The 18,801-nt window shown below is 43.7% G+C and overlaps 1 protein-coding gene across 7 annotated transcripts in view; it reads left to right on the top strand.

Annotated features, from left to right (window-relative positions):
• APBA2 (amyloid beta precursor protein binding family A member 2) overlaps positions 1–18,801 on the top strand; it is a 266,467-nt gene that overhangs the window by 213,744 nt on the left and 33,922 nt on the right. For all 7 annotated transcript variants that reach the window (XM_042941220.1, XM_042941215.1, XM_042941219.1 and 4 more), the window contains 2 exons: positions 7,130–7,210; positions 8,313–8,349. In XM_042941220.1, coding sequence (XP_042797154.1) covers positions 7,130–7,210; positions 8,313–8,349 — 118 coding nt within the window. The remainder of the gene's footprint in view (positions 1–7,129; positions 7,211–8,312; positions 8,350–18,801) is intronic.

The following is an 18,801-nucleotide window of genomic DNA, read 5'->3' as shown; positions in this document are numbered from 1 at the left end:
TACAAGGCTTTGTGCAGATAGCTGTTCTCGCTCCTTTTTTGGGGTGCAATTCCTGGATCACATGGGTGGTGTTTAACTTTTTAAGGATTCACAAACTGTTTTTCACCATGGATTTTATGTTTCCACCAGAAATGCCCTGGGTTCCCGGCTGCTCTCAAATGGCAGAGATTTAATAGCCCCCAAACCTTAATGGCTCAGCCCTTGGGCTCACCTCTTGAGCCCCTCAGGCCTGGTCACGCGGGAACCGCCCTTGTTTGCCCGTGCGTCTTCTCATTCTCTGGCTTGCAGAGGTACCCCAGGCACCACCTGCCCTTTATGAAGCTTCAGTGAAGAGAGTGAATGATAAAGTCAAAGACATGCCAGGTGGTCCTGTGGTCAGCGGTAGGGGATGTTTTAGCAGACCAGACACAGAGAACATGACCAGGCCCTGAGTGTGCAACGTAGGGCTCAGTGGAAATGGCAGCTCATCAGCCTACCCCTAGGTAAGGCTGCCAGATTTAGTAAATAACAAGAGGATACCCAGTTAAGCTTGAACTTCAGACAAATGGTGAATAATTTTTTAGTATCGGTATGTTCCATGAAATATGGATGGGGGCAGGGTGGAGGGAGTGTAAGGAGGGAACTCTCCTTCCCCGTCCCGTTCACAGGCCCAGCCAGGAGATGTTAAAAGATAGACCTACTGGCTGGTTTCCCTAATGGATCTTGTCATGATTCTTTTAAGCCACAGATTGGCTTTAGAAAGATATGATCACCCCCATGGGGATGACCATTATAAGAATAAATACTTCATCCAAGCTCTCATTCTCCTCCAGACAAATACCATGGGAGTGATCAGAATTGTAAGAGGAGCAGAAGAAGAACAATATTGTCATTTTTCTGAGCCACCTGAATGTCAGGGGACAGATAAAGGGGCTTGTGAAGTATGTTTAGTGTGCTAAGTCAGATCTTCAGTTGGACCATGGTGGCTTATGCTCTCAGCCCGGCCATGGAGCACCCAACATGCAGCAAATTCTGGCTGACCCCTGTTGAGTGGGGACAGAGGAACATCGGACCAGTAGGGGTGACTGATGCCTTTGGAAACAGGGAGCATGAAGTGCTGTCACCAGAGAAGGCTGTCACCTAATTTATTTTTGAGGGGGGAGGGGAGGGGCAGAGAGAGAGGGAGCCACAGAATCTGAAGCAGGCTCCAGGTTCTGAGCTGTCAGCATAGAGCCCGATGCAGGGCTTGAACTCACGAACCGTGAGATCATAACCTGAGCTGAAGTCAGAAGCTTAATTGACTGAGCCACCCAGGTAACCCCTGCGTTATTTGCAAGCCTGGAATTTCTCTGACAAGAAGTCCTGTGTAAGGGGAGATAGGACAGGTCAGTGGGAAGGTTGTGGCTTGCCTGGCTTTGAGCTGATGTTGTGTCCCTCCACGTGTCACTAACATGCTTGTCACTCAGGAGATGCTTTTATTTGATTTTTATTACAGATGACGTGAGTGTGTGTGCACTTGTTTGCTATTGTTTCATCTCAAGTAATGTGGGTTATATTGCTTATTTTCCATTTAATCAAGCAGACAAAATCAGAATTGACACTTTTAAAAAATCCTAGCTTTAGTTTCACCAACTGGAGCCAAGATACTTATTAGAGCAATTTATTCAAATTAGTATACTTTTATTGCAGACAAATCATCTCTGCCCTGAGCAGCAGTCTCTGGTCCTGACATGTTAGGACCAGTCTGTGCCACAGGTCCGTGTTCTGTTCTCAGGACTCTGGGGAGGGTGTCCCACCACCTATGCCAGATTTCATTTAACTTGTCTCACTCACTATCTTCTCTCAGTGGATGGTTGATGTGGCTTCCAGCCCATGGCAGCGGGAATACTCCGCGGCAATTACTTGGCGAGGGACATGGCCCTCATGTCCCTGTTGGCTGGAAAGAACTGAGGTAACCCTGGCTGGCATCTTTTTTTGAGGTGTGGCTGGCTGCTGTACCTTGGGGAGTGCACAAAAGGATTTAAGTAGCATCTTCATCTAAGATGCTGGGAGCCCCAAATCCACCTGGGCCTCTATGATGTTAATTTCAGATGCTGCTCCCCATGCTGCCAAGCGCGCCCCCACCTTGCCCTCAAGATGGAAATTAGAGCACCAGATGGCCTCTCCCAAGCCCACCTCTCTGAAAACAACCCCAGCTGTTTATTATGAACTGTGGTTGTCATGGTGATGAGTGGAGAGAATGTTGACATGGAGGATAGGGTCGAGCCTATAGAAGCTTTGGGGAGAAGTTGCCTCTGTGAGTGGATCTGAGACCCTGTATTGCCTGTTGTCACCACATGCCGTGGCTCCGTGCCAGGTGTCCCATGGACAGGTGTAGGCAGCCAGCTTATGCCCACCTGGCCAAGCTGTAACCCTGTGGGGGCTGCATCTCCCAGAGGGGCACCTCTTCCATTTGCCAAAGGCACCCAGTATAAGACAAGACAAGCAGCAGTCTTTTCTTCACAATGGATTTGGCACTGGGACGAGAGACTGTCGCCCTACATCTGTGGCAGAAAACTTAGATTCCACCCCAAGCTGTAACATTTGTAGATGCGGTGTTATCTTAGTCCGTTTGGGCTGCTATCACAAAAACACCATAGACTGGGTGGCTTATAAACAACAGACATTTATTTCTCGCAGTTGTGGAAGCAGGAAGTCCAAGATCAAGGCGGCAGCAGATCTGGTGTCTGGTGAGGGGCCACTTCCTGGTTCATAGCCAGCGTCTTCCCACTGTGTCTGCACATGGTGGAAGAGGCGAGGGAGCTCTCTGGAGTCTCTTTTATAAGGACAGTGATCCTACTCATGAGGGTGGCATCCTTATGAGTTCGTCTAATCCTAATTATATCCCAAAGGCCCCATCTCCTTGGGGGTTAGGTTTCAATATATGAAATTGGTGGGGGCACAGACATTCAGTCTACAATAGGTGTGGTTGACCCATTTTCATTTGTCAGTGGTTGGTTTGTTTCTTTAGGGTTTTTGGAGATGACTAGTGTCCATTCAGCTCCTAGTATAGTAGTGCGGACCTTCAGGAAATGAAGTCAGTGAACTCAGCCTAGGGAAAGTCACCAGGTTAGAGACCTTACAAACAAGAGGGAAAACACAGATATGCTCTAAGTGGACCTTGAAATAGCCACTCATGAAAGACGACAGAAGGTTTTCTGGGAGGATGTCGCAAATTTGAGTTTTACTTTAAAGCGGATGGGAATAGTATTTCCAGTGAGAGTTCCCATTATCCCCTTTGGGAGATTTTGCCTGGCATACCTTGGCCACAGTGGGTGGTGTAGAGCCAGTAGGGCAGAGGGAAGACCTAAACTAGGAGTTTGGGAAACAAGCCTGGCTCCAGTAGGACCCTGGTGGCAGTGGTCCCCAAGCCAGGGTCAGCCCTACAAGAAGGGACACTGTCAGCTTGGCTTGGTCAGCATAGGGTCCACTCATCACAGCCCTCTCATCTAGGGAAGGATGGGTTCAGGTCCCAGAAGGAGGGCAGAGGAGCATGCCAGTGGTCCCAGGCAGGCCTGAGCCCCAGAGCCCCCCAACTTGCGGACATACTAGGGCAGCAGAGGGAGGCCAGCACCCATGTGCATGGTCTGATTGTTCACAGGGCTTGGGATAGAGACAGTGTTTTGGGCTTCCAGCCAAGGATGCAGGGACCTACCAGACATCTGACCCTCCTGGCCCCAGTTGCACCTCTGCATCCCCTCTATTCCAGGAAAGCCTCATTTCTTCCTGTAGCTTGAGTTCTGATTTCTCTCAGGATATGGCAACACCTTCCTTTTCCCCTTTGTGTGCAATCTTCCCCATGCTTAAAGCCCAGTCCCACTTTTTCCACCTCCCATCTGAACCATCCGTGTCCTCCTCACCTCCCAATGCCTCTGAAACGCGGTGGTGTTTTTAGTCACAGAGGGGATGCTCAGCTAGGAATCTTTGGTCTGCTTGGTGCCATCAGTGCCAGGATGGTGGGCCCATGTCTCTTGAGCTTTCTCTAACCCTCCCAGAGAGATTGAATGACATCAAAGAACACAGCAGTGACAATCTAGATAGAGAAGACTGGCAACAGCCTCTTACTGTGCCACCTGGACCTGTGGGAACTAGCCATTAGTGCCAACACCTGGAGCCTCGGTCGTCTCAGCTGTAAACAAGGAGAGGGAATAATGTCAGTTATAAATAACTTTGTAAATAAAGTGAAAATAAATTTATAAATAAACACAAGTGTAGTGTATATTTATAATATAAATATAAACTTATTTCCTTATAACTTATTAATGTCATTGTTATCATCATCCTCATCCTTATATTGTTACTGCTTGATACTTTATTTCTAGAAAGTTCTGAAACTTCACATGATGGCTTACTAACACCTCCTTTGGGATTTGGACAGTGATTTTAGTGCTGTGGATCTGGCCTTTATCTTCTGGATGGTACAAGGCACTAAATAGAGATACCTAAACTTTAAATTTTGTTAATTGAAGTAAAAGAAATTTTGGTTTGATGTCCTCTTTAAGAGAATACCTGTGACTTGTCCTTGGGGCATTTTGTTTTTTCTAGTAGTAGATTGACCCATTTGCATTAACTAAAGAATTTAGATCCTAGAGTTTAGAATTTGCATTAAACTAATAATTTATATTTTTTAGAAATATGGTGTCAACTCTTGGACACTGTTGTTGGGAATGCAAAATGGTACAGTTGCTATGGAAAAAAGTATGGTGGTTCATCAAAAATTAAAAATAAAATTATAGTGTAATCCTGCAATTCCATGGAAGGGTATATACCCAAAGAATTGAAAGCAGGAACTTTAAGAGATATTTGTACCCGTGTTCAGAGCAGTGTTATTCACAGTAGCCCAAAGGAGGAAGCAACCCAAGTGTCCACTGACAGATGAATGGATAAATAAAATGTAATATATACAAACAGTGAAATATTATTCAGCCTCAAAAAGGCAGGAAATTATGACACATGTTACAACATAGATGAACCTTGAGGACATTATGCTGAGTGAAATAAGCCAGTCACAAAAAGACAAATCCTGTAAGATTCCACTTATATGAGGTACCTAGAGTAGTTAAATTGATAGAGATGACCAGTGACTGGAGTGAGACAGTAATGGGAAATTAATGTTTAATGCATACATAATTTCAGTTGTGCAAGATGAAAAGAATTCTGGAGATGGATGGTGGTGATAGTTGCACAATGTTAATGTACTTCATGACTCTGAACTACACAGTTAAAAGTGGCAAATTTTATGTATGTTTTACCACAATTAAAAAATGATAATAAAATTAGAAAATTGGATTCAAAACATGAAGATGACACAAACAAGTGGAAAGATATATCATGCTCATAGAATGATAATTCATATTTTTAAAATGCCCATCCTACACAAGGAAGTCTACAGATTCAGCACAATCCCTATCAAAATACCAATAACATTTTTCATAGAACTAGAACAGATAATCATAAAATTTGTAAGTAAACACAAAGACCCCAAATAGCCAAAGCAATCTTGAGGAAGAAGAACAAATCTGAAGGTGTCACAATCCCAGGTTTCAAGATACACTACAAAGCAGTAGTAATCAAAACAGTATGGTACTGGCACAAAAATAGACATAGTGATCAATGAAACACAATAGAGTCCAGAAATAAATCCATGCTTACATGGTCAAGTAATCTACGACGTGGAAGCCAAGAATATATGATTGAGAGAAAATCTCTTCAGTAATGGTGCTGGGAAAACTAGACCACTTTCTTATACCACACACAAAAATAAACTCAAAATGAATTAAAAGACCTAAATGTGAGATCTGAAACCAAAAAAATCCTAGAAGAGAACACAGGCAGTAACTTCTCTTTGACATTGGTCATAGCAACATTTTTTCTAGCTATGTCTCCTGAGGCAAGGGCAACAAAAGCAAAAATAAATGATTGGGACTATACCAAACTAAAAAGCTTTTGCACAGCGAAGGAAGACACCAACAAAGCAAAGAGACAACCTACGTAATGGGATAAGATATTTGCAAATGATATATCCAATAAGAAGTTAATATCCAAAATATATTAAAAACTTATGCAACTCAACACCAAAAAAACAGATTAAAAAATGGGCAGAAGACATGAACAGACATTTTTCCAAAGATGACCTACAGATGGCCAACAGACACATGAAAAGATGTTCAACATCACTTATCATCAAGGAAATGCAAATCAAAAGCACAATGAGATATCACCTTATACGTGCCAGAATGGCTAGAATCAAAAAAACAAGAAATAAGCATTGGTGAGGATGTGGAAAAAAAGGAATTCTTGTGCACTCTTGGTGGGAATGTAAATTGGTGCAACCACTGTGGAAAACAATATGGAGGTTCCTCAAAAAATTAAAAATAGAACTACCATACAATTCAGTAATTCCATTGCTGGGTCTTTACCCAAAGAAAACAAAAACACTAATTTGAAAAGATACGTACATCCCATGTTTATTACAGCATTATTTACAATAGCCAAGATATGGAAGTAACCCAAGTATCCATCAAGAGATAAATGGATAAAGAAGGTGTGGTATATGTATGCAATGAAATATTGCTCAACCATAAAATGAATGAGATCTTGCCAACAACATGGATGGACCTAGAGAGTATTATTCTAAGTGAAATAAGCCAGACAGACAAATACCATATGGTTTCACTTATATGTGGAATCTAAAAGAACAAATGAGCAAACAAAAAACAGAAATAGGCTTATAAATACAGGGAACAAACTTGTGGTTTTGAGAGTAATGAGGAGGGGGAAATGGGCAAAATAAATTAAGAGGATTAAAGGGTACAAACATCCAGTTATCACAGAGATGAAAAGTACAGCATAGGAATATAGTCAATAATATTGTAATAAAGGTGACAGATGGTAAAAAAAGAGAAAATATGATTCAAAAACATTTTATAAATATAAAAGAATACATGCTAATTGCAGAAGAGTTTAAATTATGTCCATATGTGCACACACACACATACATGTACACACACATGCCTACCTACGCATTTCCCAAAATTGTATCATACTGTATCTTGGTGTATTTCTCTAATGTGTAAAAGCACCATCTCATCTTTCGCTTCCCGGTTTCCAGGTTTGCAATGGCTTGGAGCAGCCAAGGAAGCAGCAGCGTTCTGATCTCAATGGACCCGTGGACAATAACAACATCCCAGAGGTGATTTTCTCTAAGGATAAGAGTTGTGGCTTAGGATTCTGATGTTGGACCTGCATACCCCATCATGGTCTTCTCGGCCTCTCCATGATGTTCTCATCCCACCCAGTGCCTGGGAAGGTGGGGGGTTCAAGTCAAACAAAGTTGGGTGTCTCTGTAGGAGGAGGAAGGAAAGGTTCTTTCCTGTTCAGGCTCATACCACTGTGTGTTCATGTGTTGCTAATGGTATATTTGTTGGCGGGGGGGTGGGGGATCATTTGTGCTCCCTGGTTTGACAGAAACTCATTATACTCCACTATCAGACAGTTATGTTCTAAGCCAGCGTTACTCAACTGTGGCACCATTGACATTTGGACCAGAACATTCTTTGTTGTGAAGGGCTGTCCTTTTCACTGTAGGATGGTTAGAAGTATCTCTGGCTTCTACCCACTATATGCCAGTAGCTCACACCCCCCTCCCCAAGCTGTGACAACCAAAAATGTCTACAGACATTGCCAAATGTCCCCTTGGAGACAAAAATCATCCCAGTTGAGAGCCACTGTTCTAAACCAACAACATGATTTTGAAGAACAATCCTGTATAAACAAACACTGCCTTGATGGAGGTTATTAAAATGAGGCCTTAATAAATAATTTATTTCCCTTTTCTGTAGAACATAGTTTGGATGGGATTTTCCAGCTTTGGTGAAATAACTCTGGCCACCCCATAGAGTGGTGTCCAATCTCCTTTATCTTACTTTTAAAGACAAGCTCTGGTAATTCTCATGCCTACCAGTTGGAGAACCATTGGTTGTATGGTCTCTAGGCTCTCTTTTAGCAGTGGCAGGCTAATCTGGGGGTCCCTAAGTTTTCGATGATGGCCTTTGTACCCCATGTTTTCTCATGGGAATTGATTCCATATGTCCTGCCTAAACACCATGGTGCCTAAATGACATTGGTTTGCTTTATGGAGCTGACTTTTAAGGAACATCAGTTACTCAGTGGGGTTTAACTTTTCACATATGGTACTCAGCCTAGATCTTATGGGCCATCTATTTAAAACTGTCATGTGTTTGTTTTCTTTTTTGTTTTTCTTTTCTTTTCTTTTTTTTCATATTTCCTAACAGACAAAGAAGGTGGCATCATTTCCAAGTTTTGTGGCTGGTAAGTGACTTTGAATTTAATATTTGGAAACAGTTGCATTTTTTTCTCCAAGCAAATGGTATTTTTACTTTTGTTTTCTCCTGCAAAGCTTGTTTAAAAAGCACACCTTCAAGATGAAAACAATATTATAATAAGAAAAGGTGCTTAGGCATTTTGTTGTTTGAGCACTTTGTAAGCCCATATTGTTATAGAGGGAGGGGGATTCAGTTGATTAGGGAACGGTAGACCATCCCATTTAATTACACCCTCAGTAATGGCCTCACACATGACACTGATGATTGAATTAATAGATTGAAATGTGTCTGTATAAGCAGCTAATTATGATCTAACACTTTTGATTACAGTGGATATAATTGCATCCAAATTCAGGCTGTTACTCCTTTTTTAGACTCTTCAGTTCCCTCCGCTCTCCTGTCTTTTTTTTGAGGGGGTTAATACTGCATTTCGGCATTCGATCAAAAAACCAGAACCAATCTGTTCTGTACCACTTGTTGGTGTGGGGAGAATGCCTGCTTGCCTTTTGGCATAACCAAATTTGCATTGTCTGAAGGGCTTCAGGGAACCTTGGGCCCTCCCTTTCAAAGGTCCTCCAACACCACTATAAGGAGTCTTTTATTTTTAAAAATTTTTTTTAATGTTTATTTTTGAAGGAGAGAGAGATAGTGTGAGCGGGGGAGGAGCAGAGAGAGAGAGAGAGACAGAATCGGAAGCAGGCTCCAGGCTCTGAGCTGTCAGCACAGAGGCCGACGCGGGGCTCGAACTCACAGACCGCGAGATCATGACCTGAGCCAAAGTCAGACATTCAACCGACTGAGACAGCCAGGCACCCCTTTAAGGAGCCTTTTAAATAGGATCTTTCTTCAGCCAGGAGGGTGTTTCCTGCTCTTGCTAGTGTTACAATAAACAGTGTGAATTTTATTAATTTTTTCAATAAGCTGGTAATTAATTTTTATGAAAATTTAAAAGTGCAAGGTAAATCAGTCTTCAGAGATAAGTAACTTTAAAACCTTTCCTACCCTGGTTTTCTTTTTTAGTAAAGAAGTGACACCTGGGAAACTGAGGCCCCTCCAGTTCCCTTTCAAGGGACTAATTTGAACCAGGCTAACACAATTCAAACTGATTGAAAATGAATTTATTGGCTCAACCCAATTTCAACTGGTTCAACATTGTATTGGCTCAGTGTGGCTCAAACTGATATTAAAAACAGTTTTGAACTGTTGGAATCAATGTTATACCATTCAAATAGACTTGGTTCCATTTCGACCAATTGAGGTAGGCTCAAATGGGTTTTGCCCAGCTGTTTACATGTGGTTCTAGGTAAGGTTTAGCAAGTTAAAACTGGATCAAACTGGTTTTCTTCAGGGCACAATAGGTTATGATAATTCTGGTCCAGCTGGCTAGTTGTGGTTTTTTCAGGACCCGATGACTGGCACGAAGAGACAACACCCATTCCATGCCCCCACTGTAGGGTTGATTGGGTTCCTGATTCAGAGGACTCGACATCTCATAAATAGGGAAAGATGTACACTTTCCTCGGTGGTCAGAATGCCGCAACGGGGTGTACCAGTCACAGTGTTTCAGTGAGGTGGGCTCTTGTGGGTCCAAGAAGCTCACTTTTCAAAGTATCATGGTGTCATCTGGGCACAGCTCCCTCAAACTGCTTAGGGGAATGATTCGGATGTTAGATTCCCCTGGCTCTTGAGTCAGCCCCCTAGGTACAGAGGAGGCAGATGGAGAAGGATCAGGAAGCAGTATCAATGCCAAGGTGCTCTGAGAAGTACCTCTCACTTCTAGCATTCCAGAAAACTCACTTCTCTGTACCAGCTTATATATAAAATCAAAACAATGTTGGATGCCCCAAACCAATTCAGTTTGGCTAAAGCTGCTTGTGACCAGCTCAAACCAGTGTAGATAGCCTTAATTTAGAATTTCCTGTTAGCTATGCCCATGCAATGGTTGTCAGAGATATTGGCCCGTGAGAATATGAGGGTCTGAATTCAACTGGTATGGCTGCACACATCTTCCTTGATGGGTGTTTCACACCCTTGGGCTCCTGCCTAGCTCCTATACAGCTGTGTGTACACTCACAGAAGTGTGCAGAAGAATGCCACTGGCAAACTGTGACTCCTGCCTTATTCTTTTTGAGGAAGAAGCCTCATGTCTACTTGTACTTAGGAGACCTTGTGAATCTGTATGTTTAGTTGAACCTTAAAAGACCTTGAAGACCTACTCAACAGACTCCTTCTTGTCTCTCATTGGCCAGAGCTGTACCATATGACCAGTGCCCTGGTCAACTTCAGTGTTGACTGGAGGATCAAGTATTTGGCTTTCCGGGAGGGCAGGGGAGAAGGTCTAGAAATGAGTATTGGGGTAACAAGCCCCCAGTGCCTACCCCAGTGCTACACCCAATCCAGCCGACAAGCATTTCAAGTGTGGGGGAACCTCCAGGGCTTGTTCAGTCTTCTGGTTGAAAGTCTGATTAGCTGAGAGCACCCAGTATAACTATGACAGGAAAACAGACCTCCCACCTCCTCTGGGTCTGAGAAATCACACTGGAAGAAAAGCTCCTTGGAGTTTTTATGAGGGATGGCCTTCAGTCCTACCTTATTTCACACCTAGTAATTGTTAATAGTAATGAAAAATAATAACAGTTACTATACAATGACAACAGACACCATCTTTACATCGACTGGGGGCTTAGTGTGCACCAGTGCCAGGGATGTGTGCTGTGCACCTGCTTCAGGTCAGCCACCACAGGAAGGGCAGATGCTTCCCCTCATTCTATAGGGTAGGAAAAATGAGGTTCAAGTAACTCATTTGAGGTCATTTGGTTGCTGATATTAGACCCATATCTGGGTACTTAGCAGAATAAATTCCTCACCAGGCTGGTTTTCTGCCTTCTTGACATGCCTTCATATACCACTACCATCAATAGAGGCCGGGGAATTCTTTTTTTTAATGTTTATTTATTTTGAGACAGAGAACAAGTGGGAAAGGGGCAGAGAGAGAGGGAGAGAGGGAATCTCAAGCAGGCTCCATACTGTCAAAGCAGAGCCAACGTGGGACTTGATATCACGGACCATGAGTTATGACCTGAGCTGCTATCAAGAGTTGGATGCTTAACCAGCTGAGCTACCCAGGTGCTCTTGAGGCCAGGGAATTCTTATTGGGGGCTTACTTTGAGCCAGACACAGCTCTTAAATGACTCAGCAGTCCTCCTGATAACACTAAGAGGTAGGTGCTGTCACTGATGAGTAAACTGAGGCTCAGAGGGGGTAAGTCATTCACTCAAGATCACCAGGTAGTATGTGGCAGAGCAGGATTGGAACCCAGGTGGGAGTCTGAGCTCATTGTCCCCAAACTGTACTGCTTGAGCAACCCTTAGCATGCAGCAGGTGAGGAAAAAGAATAGAAAAAGAATGGAGAAGACACGTGGTTCAGACTCCAGGGAGTCCACAGGAGAACCTTCCAGAGGTCAGAGCCATTGGCCCCTCTCAGGCTCAGAGTCACAGCCCTGTCTCATCAGAGGCACCTGAGTGAAGAGGCCCCCATGACCACCATCTGCAGGAAAATACCCCAGGATCTGTTGATCCTCTTGGCTCCTCTCAGACCAGAAAGGTTGATGCTGCAGGGTGAATCTTGTGCAAGGGCCCATCGGACGGAGGACCCACTGCTTTCCCTGTGGGAGGAATCCTGGAGTGGTGAGGAATGGCGGGACCCCCAGGATATCCCCTTCTGAGGGACATGGAGGCTGGCAGTGGCATAAGTCCAAGTGGACTAGGTGGTTGCCCACCTCTAAATGAGTATACATAAAAGGCTTTTCCATAAAACCAAAAAGTTGGTGCTGGCCCCAAAGCAATGGAGTCTGACAGTGGCAGCTTCAGGACAAAACAACAGAGGCTGATAGATTGTATTCTGTTCCTCACACTGTTCTCCTAATCCAACAGCCAAAGCTTATGCAAGATGTCCTAAGACACACCCCACCCCACCCCACCAACAGCTCTAGGCTTATGCTAGAACGTTGCTTGTCCTCAGGTGCCAGGGTCCTGGGGTCCCTTACAACCTGTCTCTACCGTGTCAACTTCCCCCTTGTGCTGGCCACTCATAGAACATGAGGGCTCCTGGCCTTCCTGAGCTTACCCCTCACACCTTTTAGGGGTCCTCACCATGATAATGCCCCTTGGTTGTTTTCATGTAGTGGGAACTTATGATCTGACCTTTTAAAATGAGCACTTGTGGTGAACCCGTTCAGATTAAGACTCCTAAAATGAAGGCAGCTCACATCTTTTCTTCTCCAGCCTGTCAGAGGGGCCAGGCTCCTGAATCACAGAGTGCGCAGGCCTGGGGGCCTGGTGGGCATGTGTCTGGGATGCTGTTGGTGGGAGGATGGGAGTAAGGTAAACCTGGGCTGTAGGGGCCCAGAGCATTCCAAAGGGAAGTTGTGAAAGCCAAAATAACTTTCCTTTTTGGGGGGCATCTGGGTGGCTTGGTCAGTTGAGTGTCTGACTCTGGATGTCAGCTCAGGTCACGATCTCACAGTGCATGAGATGGACATTGAGGAGCCTGCTTAGGATTCTCTTTCTCCCTTTCTCTTCACCTCTCTCTCTCTCTCTCAAAATAAATAAAGTTAAAAAAGTGACTTTCCTTTTTTACAAACATTATTTGATCTTGTCTCCAGTTTTCCAAATGGAGTCGTGAATAGGGATTAGACAGATTTTAAAATAGGAACTTCTATTCACTGGAGGTTTGTTAAGATATTTCTGAGTAGTGCTTAGATCAAGCCAAAATCCCTAAGAATTAAAAATGCATTCTACCCTGGAAATCCTTATTTCCCTTCTCTATCTGCACATCCCTGTACTTTTCCCTTTTCCGTCTGCCCATCCCAGACCCCCAGTCCCTTTCTGGAATAGAAGTTACTGTTAAGTCTCTTGTGAATCCTTCCAGAAATTTCTTGGACATATATAAAACTATAGACCCTTTTCTTAAAAATAGATATTACACTGGGACAAATGGGTCTGTACTTTGCTTTTTCATTTCTTGCTACATCTTGGAGATAACAGCTCTAGAACCACCTAATTGTTAAGTGACTGCCCAGGATTCAGGTTCATGGACATATGATGGGTATTAATGAGTCCCCTGTGGATTGTTTGGTTGTGTTTAGTCAGTGCAGCAGTGAGCAGCTTCATGGATATGTCTCTGTGTCCATGTATGAGTTCTCTTACAGAAGCCATTCCTAGATAGAGCAGGGTTACAGCCTGCCACATGCCAATTTGGGTAGAAATGGCCCAAGAGGAAGATAGGGTCGTGTGTGAGAATGCTGGTTTACCAACACTGCATGCCATCCAACCGTTTGGTCTCAGCCAGGCCAACAGATGAAAAGTGATATATTCTTGATGTTATGTGCACGTCTTCCATTGGAAGTGAAGCCAAATGCCGTTTCATGTGTTTACAAGCTGTTTGTGTTGATTTTCCTGCGTGATGGCTGTTTGTCTCCTTTGCCCACTCCTCTGTTGGAGTTTTGGTGTTTATTATTGATTTGTACTGTTCTTTACATATAAAGGATATTTGCCCTTTGATTTATATTGTAAAAGTTTTCCTTAAGCTACTGTCATCTTTTGCTTTTTTGCATTTTTTAAAGTTTTTATTTGGGGCGCTTGGGTGGCTCAGTTGGTTAAGCATCCAACTTTGGCTCAGGCCATGATCTCATGGTTGGTGGGTTCAAGTCCTGCATTGGTCTCTGTGCTGACAGCTCAGAGCCTGGAGCCTGCTTCGGATTCTGTGTCTCCCTCTCTCTCTCTGCCCCTCCCCTGCTCACACTCTCTCTGTCTCCTTCAAAAATAAATAAACATTAAAAAATATTTTTAAAAAGTAGAGTTTTTATTTACATTCCAATTAGTTAACACACAGTGTTAGCTTCGGGTGTACAATATAGTGATTCAGAACTTGCATACAACACTCAGTGTTCATCACAAATGTACTCCTGATCCCCATCACCTTTTAACCCATCCTCCCCACCTCCCCTCTGGTAACCATCAGTTTGTTCCCTATAGTTAAGAGTCTTTTCTTGGTTTAATTCTCTCTTTTTTTCCCTTTGCTCCTTTTTTTCCCTTAAATTCCACATATGAGTGAAATCATATGGTATTTGTCTTTCTTTGTCTTATTTCACTTAGCATAATACCCTCTATCTTATCCATCTATATCACTGCAAATGGCAAGATTTCATTCTTTTTATGGCTAAGTAATATTCCTTACACACACACACACACACACACACACCACATCTTCTTAATCTGTTCATCAAGTCAGTAGACACTTGGGCTCTTTCCATAATTTGGCCATGGTAGATAATACTGCCATAAACATTTGGGTGCCAGCAGGTACCCCCTTTTAATTCGTACTTTTGTATTTTGGGGGTAAATACCTAGTAGAGCAATTGCTGGATCATAGGGTAGTTCTATTTTTAACTTTTTGAGGAACCTCCATATTTTTACTTTGTTGAACGTTTTATTAGTCAACTGTATGCATCTTTTTCCTTTGAAGTTACTAGGTTTTTGGGATTAGTATGACCTTTACACTCTTACCATTATTTTTTTTTCCTTATAGAACTTTTATGATTTTAATGAATTACATATTTGATTTGTCCAGAATTTATTTTGGTATATGGATCCAGAAGGAGTTACATTTTAAGCATTTTCTTCCAAACAGCTATTTGTGCCAAAACTATTCCATGAATTTCATTCCTCACTGAAATGAAATGCTGCCTTTATCATATAATAAATTGTCATATACATCTAGGTCTGTTTCTGGATCTCCACTGAGGTCCCAGAACCAGGCTGCTTTATTTGACTGGGGATTTACCTACCATGCATTTTATTACCTGGAAGGCTGATGTCTGTCTTCTGTCACTGTCATCCCTGTTCAGAACTTCCCTAGATCCTCTTGCATATTTATTTTTCCATAGAAACTTTAGAATTAGCTTATATAGTTACAAAAATTCCCATTGGCATTTTTATTTGCCACATATTACATTTATATTAGTATATGAAATGGCAGAAGCCTCCCTTTGAAACAGTGGTTGGGAAATCTAGATCCTGCTGATGTCTCTCTCTGGCCAACAGCCTCATCAGTGAACTTGGAAGTGGAGCCTTCTCTGTTCTAAACAGCTGTAGTCTTGGGGGAGCCCCTGAGTCAGAAGTGCTCAGCTGCCCCTCGATTCCCCACCCTCAGAAACTAAGATAATAAATATTTGTTGTTTTCAGGCTAAGTTTTGGGACCATTTGTTACATGTATATAGATAACTAATATACTATATGTTTTTAAAATAAAGTGCATCATGATTCTTACTGATTTTCAGATAAAATGCATCATGATTCATATTATCAGGACTGTAATGTTTTTACATTTGCACCTTCTTTTTCCTATGCCCCAAATCCCTGTTCTCAAGGACATCAACATAATTCTGCATCTGTTTTATTTCTTCAATCATACAATAGTCTCAGAATAACAAGACCAACATTGCCAAGGACATGTGATTATAGATACAATTCAAGATCATTTGCATTGACTTTGGTCTTTAGAGGATAGCCCAAGAGGGATGTGCCATCAATTTACTGTGTTTTAAAATCATTCAGAATAGTTCTTCTTTCCATTATTATGTCACAAATGCATACTGCATACATATTTAGATGGATTTTTCTTTTAATTCTTAGGAGTTTGCTTTTTTTCACTGAATTTGGTTTTATAATTATATAAAATAATTACATGGTTCTAAAGTCAAGTATGCAAAACAGGGTGTGTGCAAAGATGTCTAGTTTCTTACCCTTTTATCGCACACCCCAAATCTTTTCCTTCCAGTAGAGGTAACCAGTTTTAACATTCCAAGATTTATCTTAGGTAAATCTTCCCCTTTCTTAGGTAAAAGGTAATGAGTTAGAGATACCCTTTTCTCCATCTTGCTCTTTATGCTTAACACTAAACCCTGGAGATTTTGCCAAAGTTCCACACAGTGCAGACCAGTAAGTAGAGGTATTCTGTGCTGTTCTGTAGACCTGTACTGTGTGGATGGATATCCCCTCTGTGGGAACGTTAGGATGGTTTCCAGGGCTTTGCTCTTATAAATACTGCTGCAGAGAGCTGCTTTGTCTATGCCTTTCCCCATTTTTGCCAGTTTTTGTATTCATTTTCCTTTTTCTGCGCTATAATTCTCCCCAGGTACAAGCTTATGCTTAGGACCTGCCTTGGGCAGATCTGTGTACTATTTTGAGCTTGGCTTTGGCCTTCCTTGACTCTTTCTCTTCCTCCTGGCAGCCAGTGACTTCATCTCGCTTATTGGGTGTCCAATGTTCCACACTGTGGAACTTTCAAATCCTTTCCTTCAGTGATGACCCAACCTGTCCTGCAGCCTCAGGCATGTCGTCTCCCCATTGAATGTTCCAGGGCTCTGGTTTCTCAGCATTTTCTTGTTTATATCAGCCTTCTTACAGGGTCACCTTTAACAGAGCCTTCATAGAGGCACAGCTCAGCCCATGGCAGTGCAGGGGTGTCTGGCTCTGGGACACGCTGGTATGGTGGCAGGGCTGGGGGTGGTATTCAGGGCAGGAAGAACCCTTCCAGAGCCTGGAGACCATGCCCCAGGTCTGTGGGGAGAAGGTCTAACCTGAGGTTCAATTTCACAGCTCTGAGGTTCATCCCCTCCTGCCTCCTCTCCTATTCTTGACACCTTCCCTGGGCCAGCTCTTGTGCTTATCTCCGTGGCTTGCCTGGCGTGTGGCTTTGGCACTCTGCCTGCTCCTAGCCTCTCCTCAGAGGGCTGTGACCCCTCACCCCAGCTGAGACTGTTGAACATCCTGTATGTGCTGTTGAAACTCACTGAATCTGACGTGTTTTCTCTCCTGTATCTTCCACTCTCCCCTCTGCTGGCTTCTGAGTACATCTGTCCCAACCTGCATGTGTCTGTAGCCACCAATCCGCCTTCCTCTTCTTCTACACCAGACTTTGGGAATGGTTGTCTCATTCTGCACACCTCTCCTACACTCCACAACCCCCTGGCTGGCTCCTGCCCTGCCCTGGTGTTCTCCAAAGCAGCTCTCTAAGGTCGCCGCTGGCTTCCTGGTCACTATGCACCAGAAGCATGAGGGATCCTTTCTCCTCCTGCCAGCTTGGGCACAGCTGGGGATGCCCCTCTGGGCACAGAGTGCCAGAGCTTGATAGAGCTGGGTCCTGGGCCCTTTCCCCACCCACCCCACCCCTTCTCCCAAGGATTCTTCTGTGTCTGCAGCTTCACCTGCCACCAGGAGTTCAGTAGGACTCCTGAGTCCAGCTGTCTCCTGAGCTTCTTTGGAAGAAGCTCAGGTTCCTGCATCTAGACGTGCCCAGAATCCCCAAGCCCAGCCCCCTCCCAGGGTCCCCTCCTCAGTGAGATGAGCTTTGTCCATCTAGTCACACAACCCGCTTTCTAGAACTCCTCATCCTCACCTCATATTCCAGACTGTGAATTGAACCTCCAGAATGGACTCAGTCTATCACTGTCTCTCTGGCACCATCATTACCCTCATCCACACCATCATCACCACTATCATCATCATCACCACCATCATCATCATCATCACCATCATCATCATCACCATCACCATCATCATCACCACCATCATCACCACCACCATCATCACCACCACCATCACCACCATCATCACCATCACCATCATTACCACCATCATCATCATCACCATCACCATCATCACTACCACCATCATCACCATCACATCACCATCATCATCACCATCACCATCACCATCATCACCACCACCATCACCATCACTGTCACCATCACTCACTTGCTAGGACAGCTGTAGTAGCCTCCCAGCTGCTCTCCCTTCTTCCCTTCTGTGGTTTGCCTCTATGCAGCCAGAGTTGCTTTCTAAAAACAGTGGTCAGGCCACTGACCAATACTCTAGTGACAGTCCTTGGTGTAGCTCCAGGACCTTCAGGCCTGGCTGGCACTCTCTCTGCAGCCTCAACTTGTTTTGACTGCTGGCCCACCCCATGTACCTGGGCAGCTTGAACATTTTGTAGTTCTTGTAAAATGCTGTACTTGGCCACCCCAGGGGCTTTGCACTGCTCTTGCCTGAGCCTGGAAAGCTCTCTTCTCCTTTCTGTCTCTGGCTTTTTTGATTGCTTTGCATCCTTCAGACCTGAGTGCAAAGAGCAGCTGCCCCAAATTCCTCTAGAGGGCAGGCTTCCCTGTTGCTTCTTCCCTGGCACAGTGTCCTTCCTCCATGGTGTTCCATCATGGGTCATCCTGATGCATTTATTTGCTGACTGTGGGAGTGATGTCAGCCTGTGAGCTCCATGTTTTCTATCCTCACGCTCAAAAATGCGTAGTACCTGAATCAACGGCAGTGATCTTGTGCAAAGCCATTTGATCCTGTGCGTACTGTCCTTATTTGTAAAATT

Source organism: Panthera leo, chromosome B3, assembly GCF_018350215.1.
Source record: "Panthera leo isolate Ple1 chromosome B3, P.leo_Ple1_pat1.1, whole genome shotgun sequence".
NCBI lineage: Eukaryota > Metazoa > Chordata > Mammalia > Carnivora > Felidae > Panthera > Panthera leo.
Note: the sequence above shows the minus strand (reverse complement) of the source record. Positions and strands in the feature narration are given on the sequence as shown.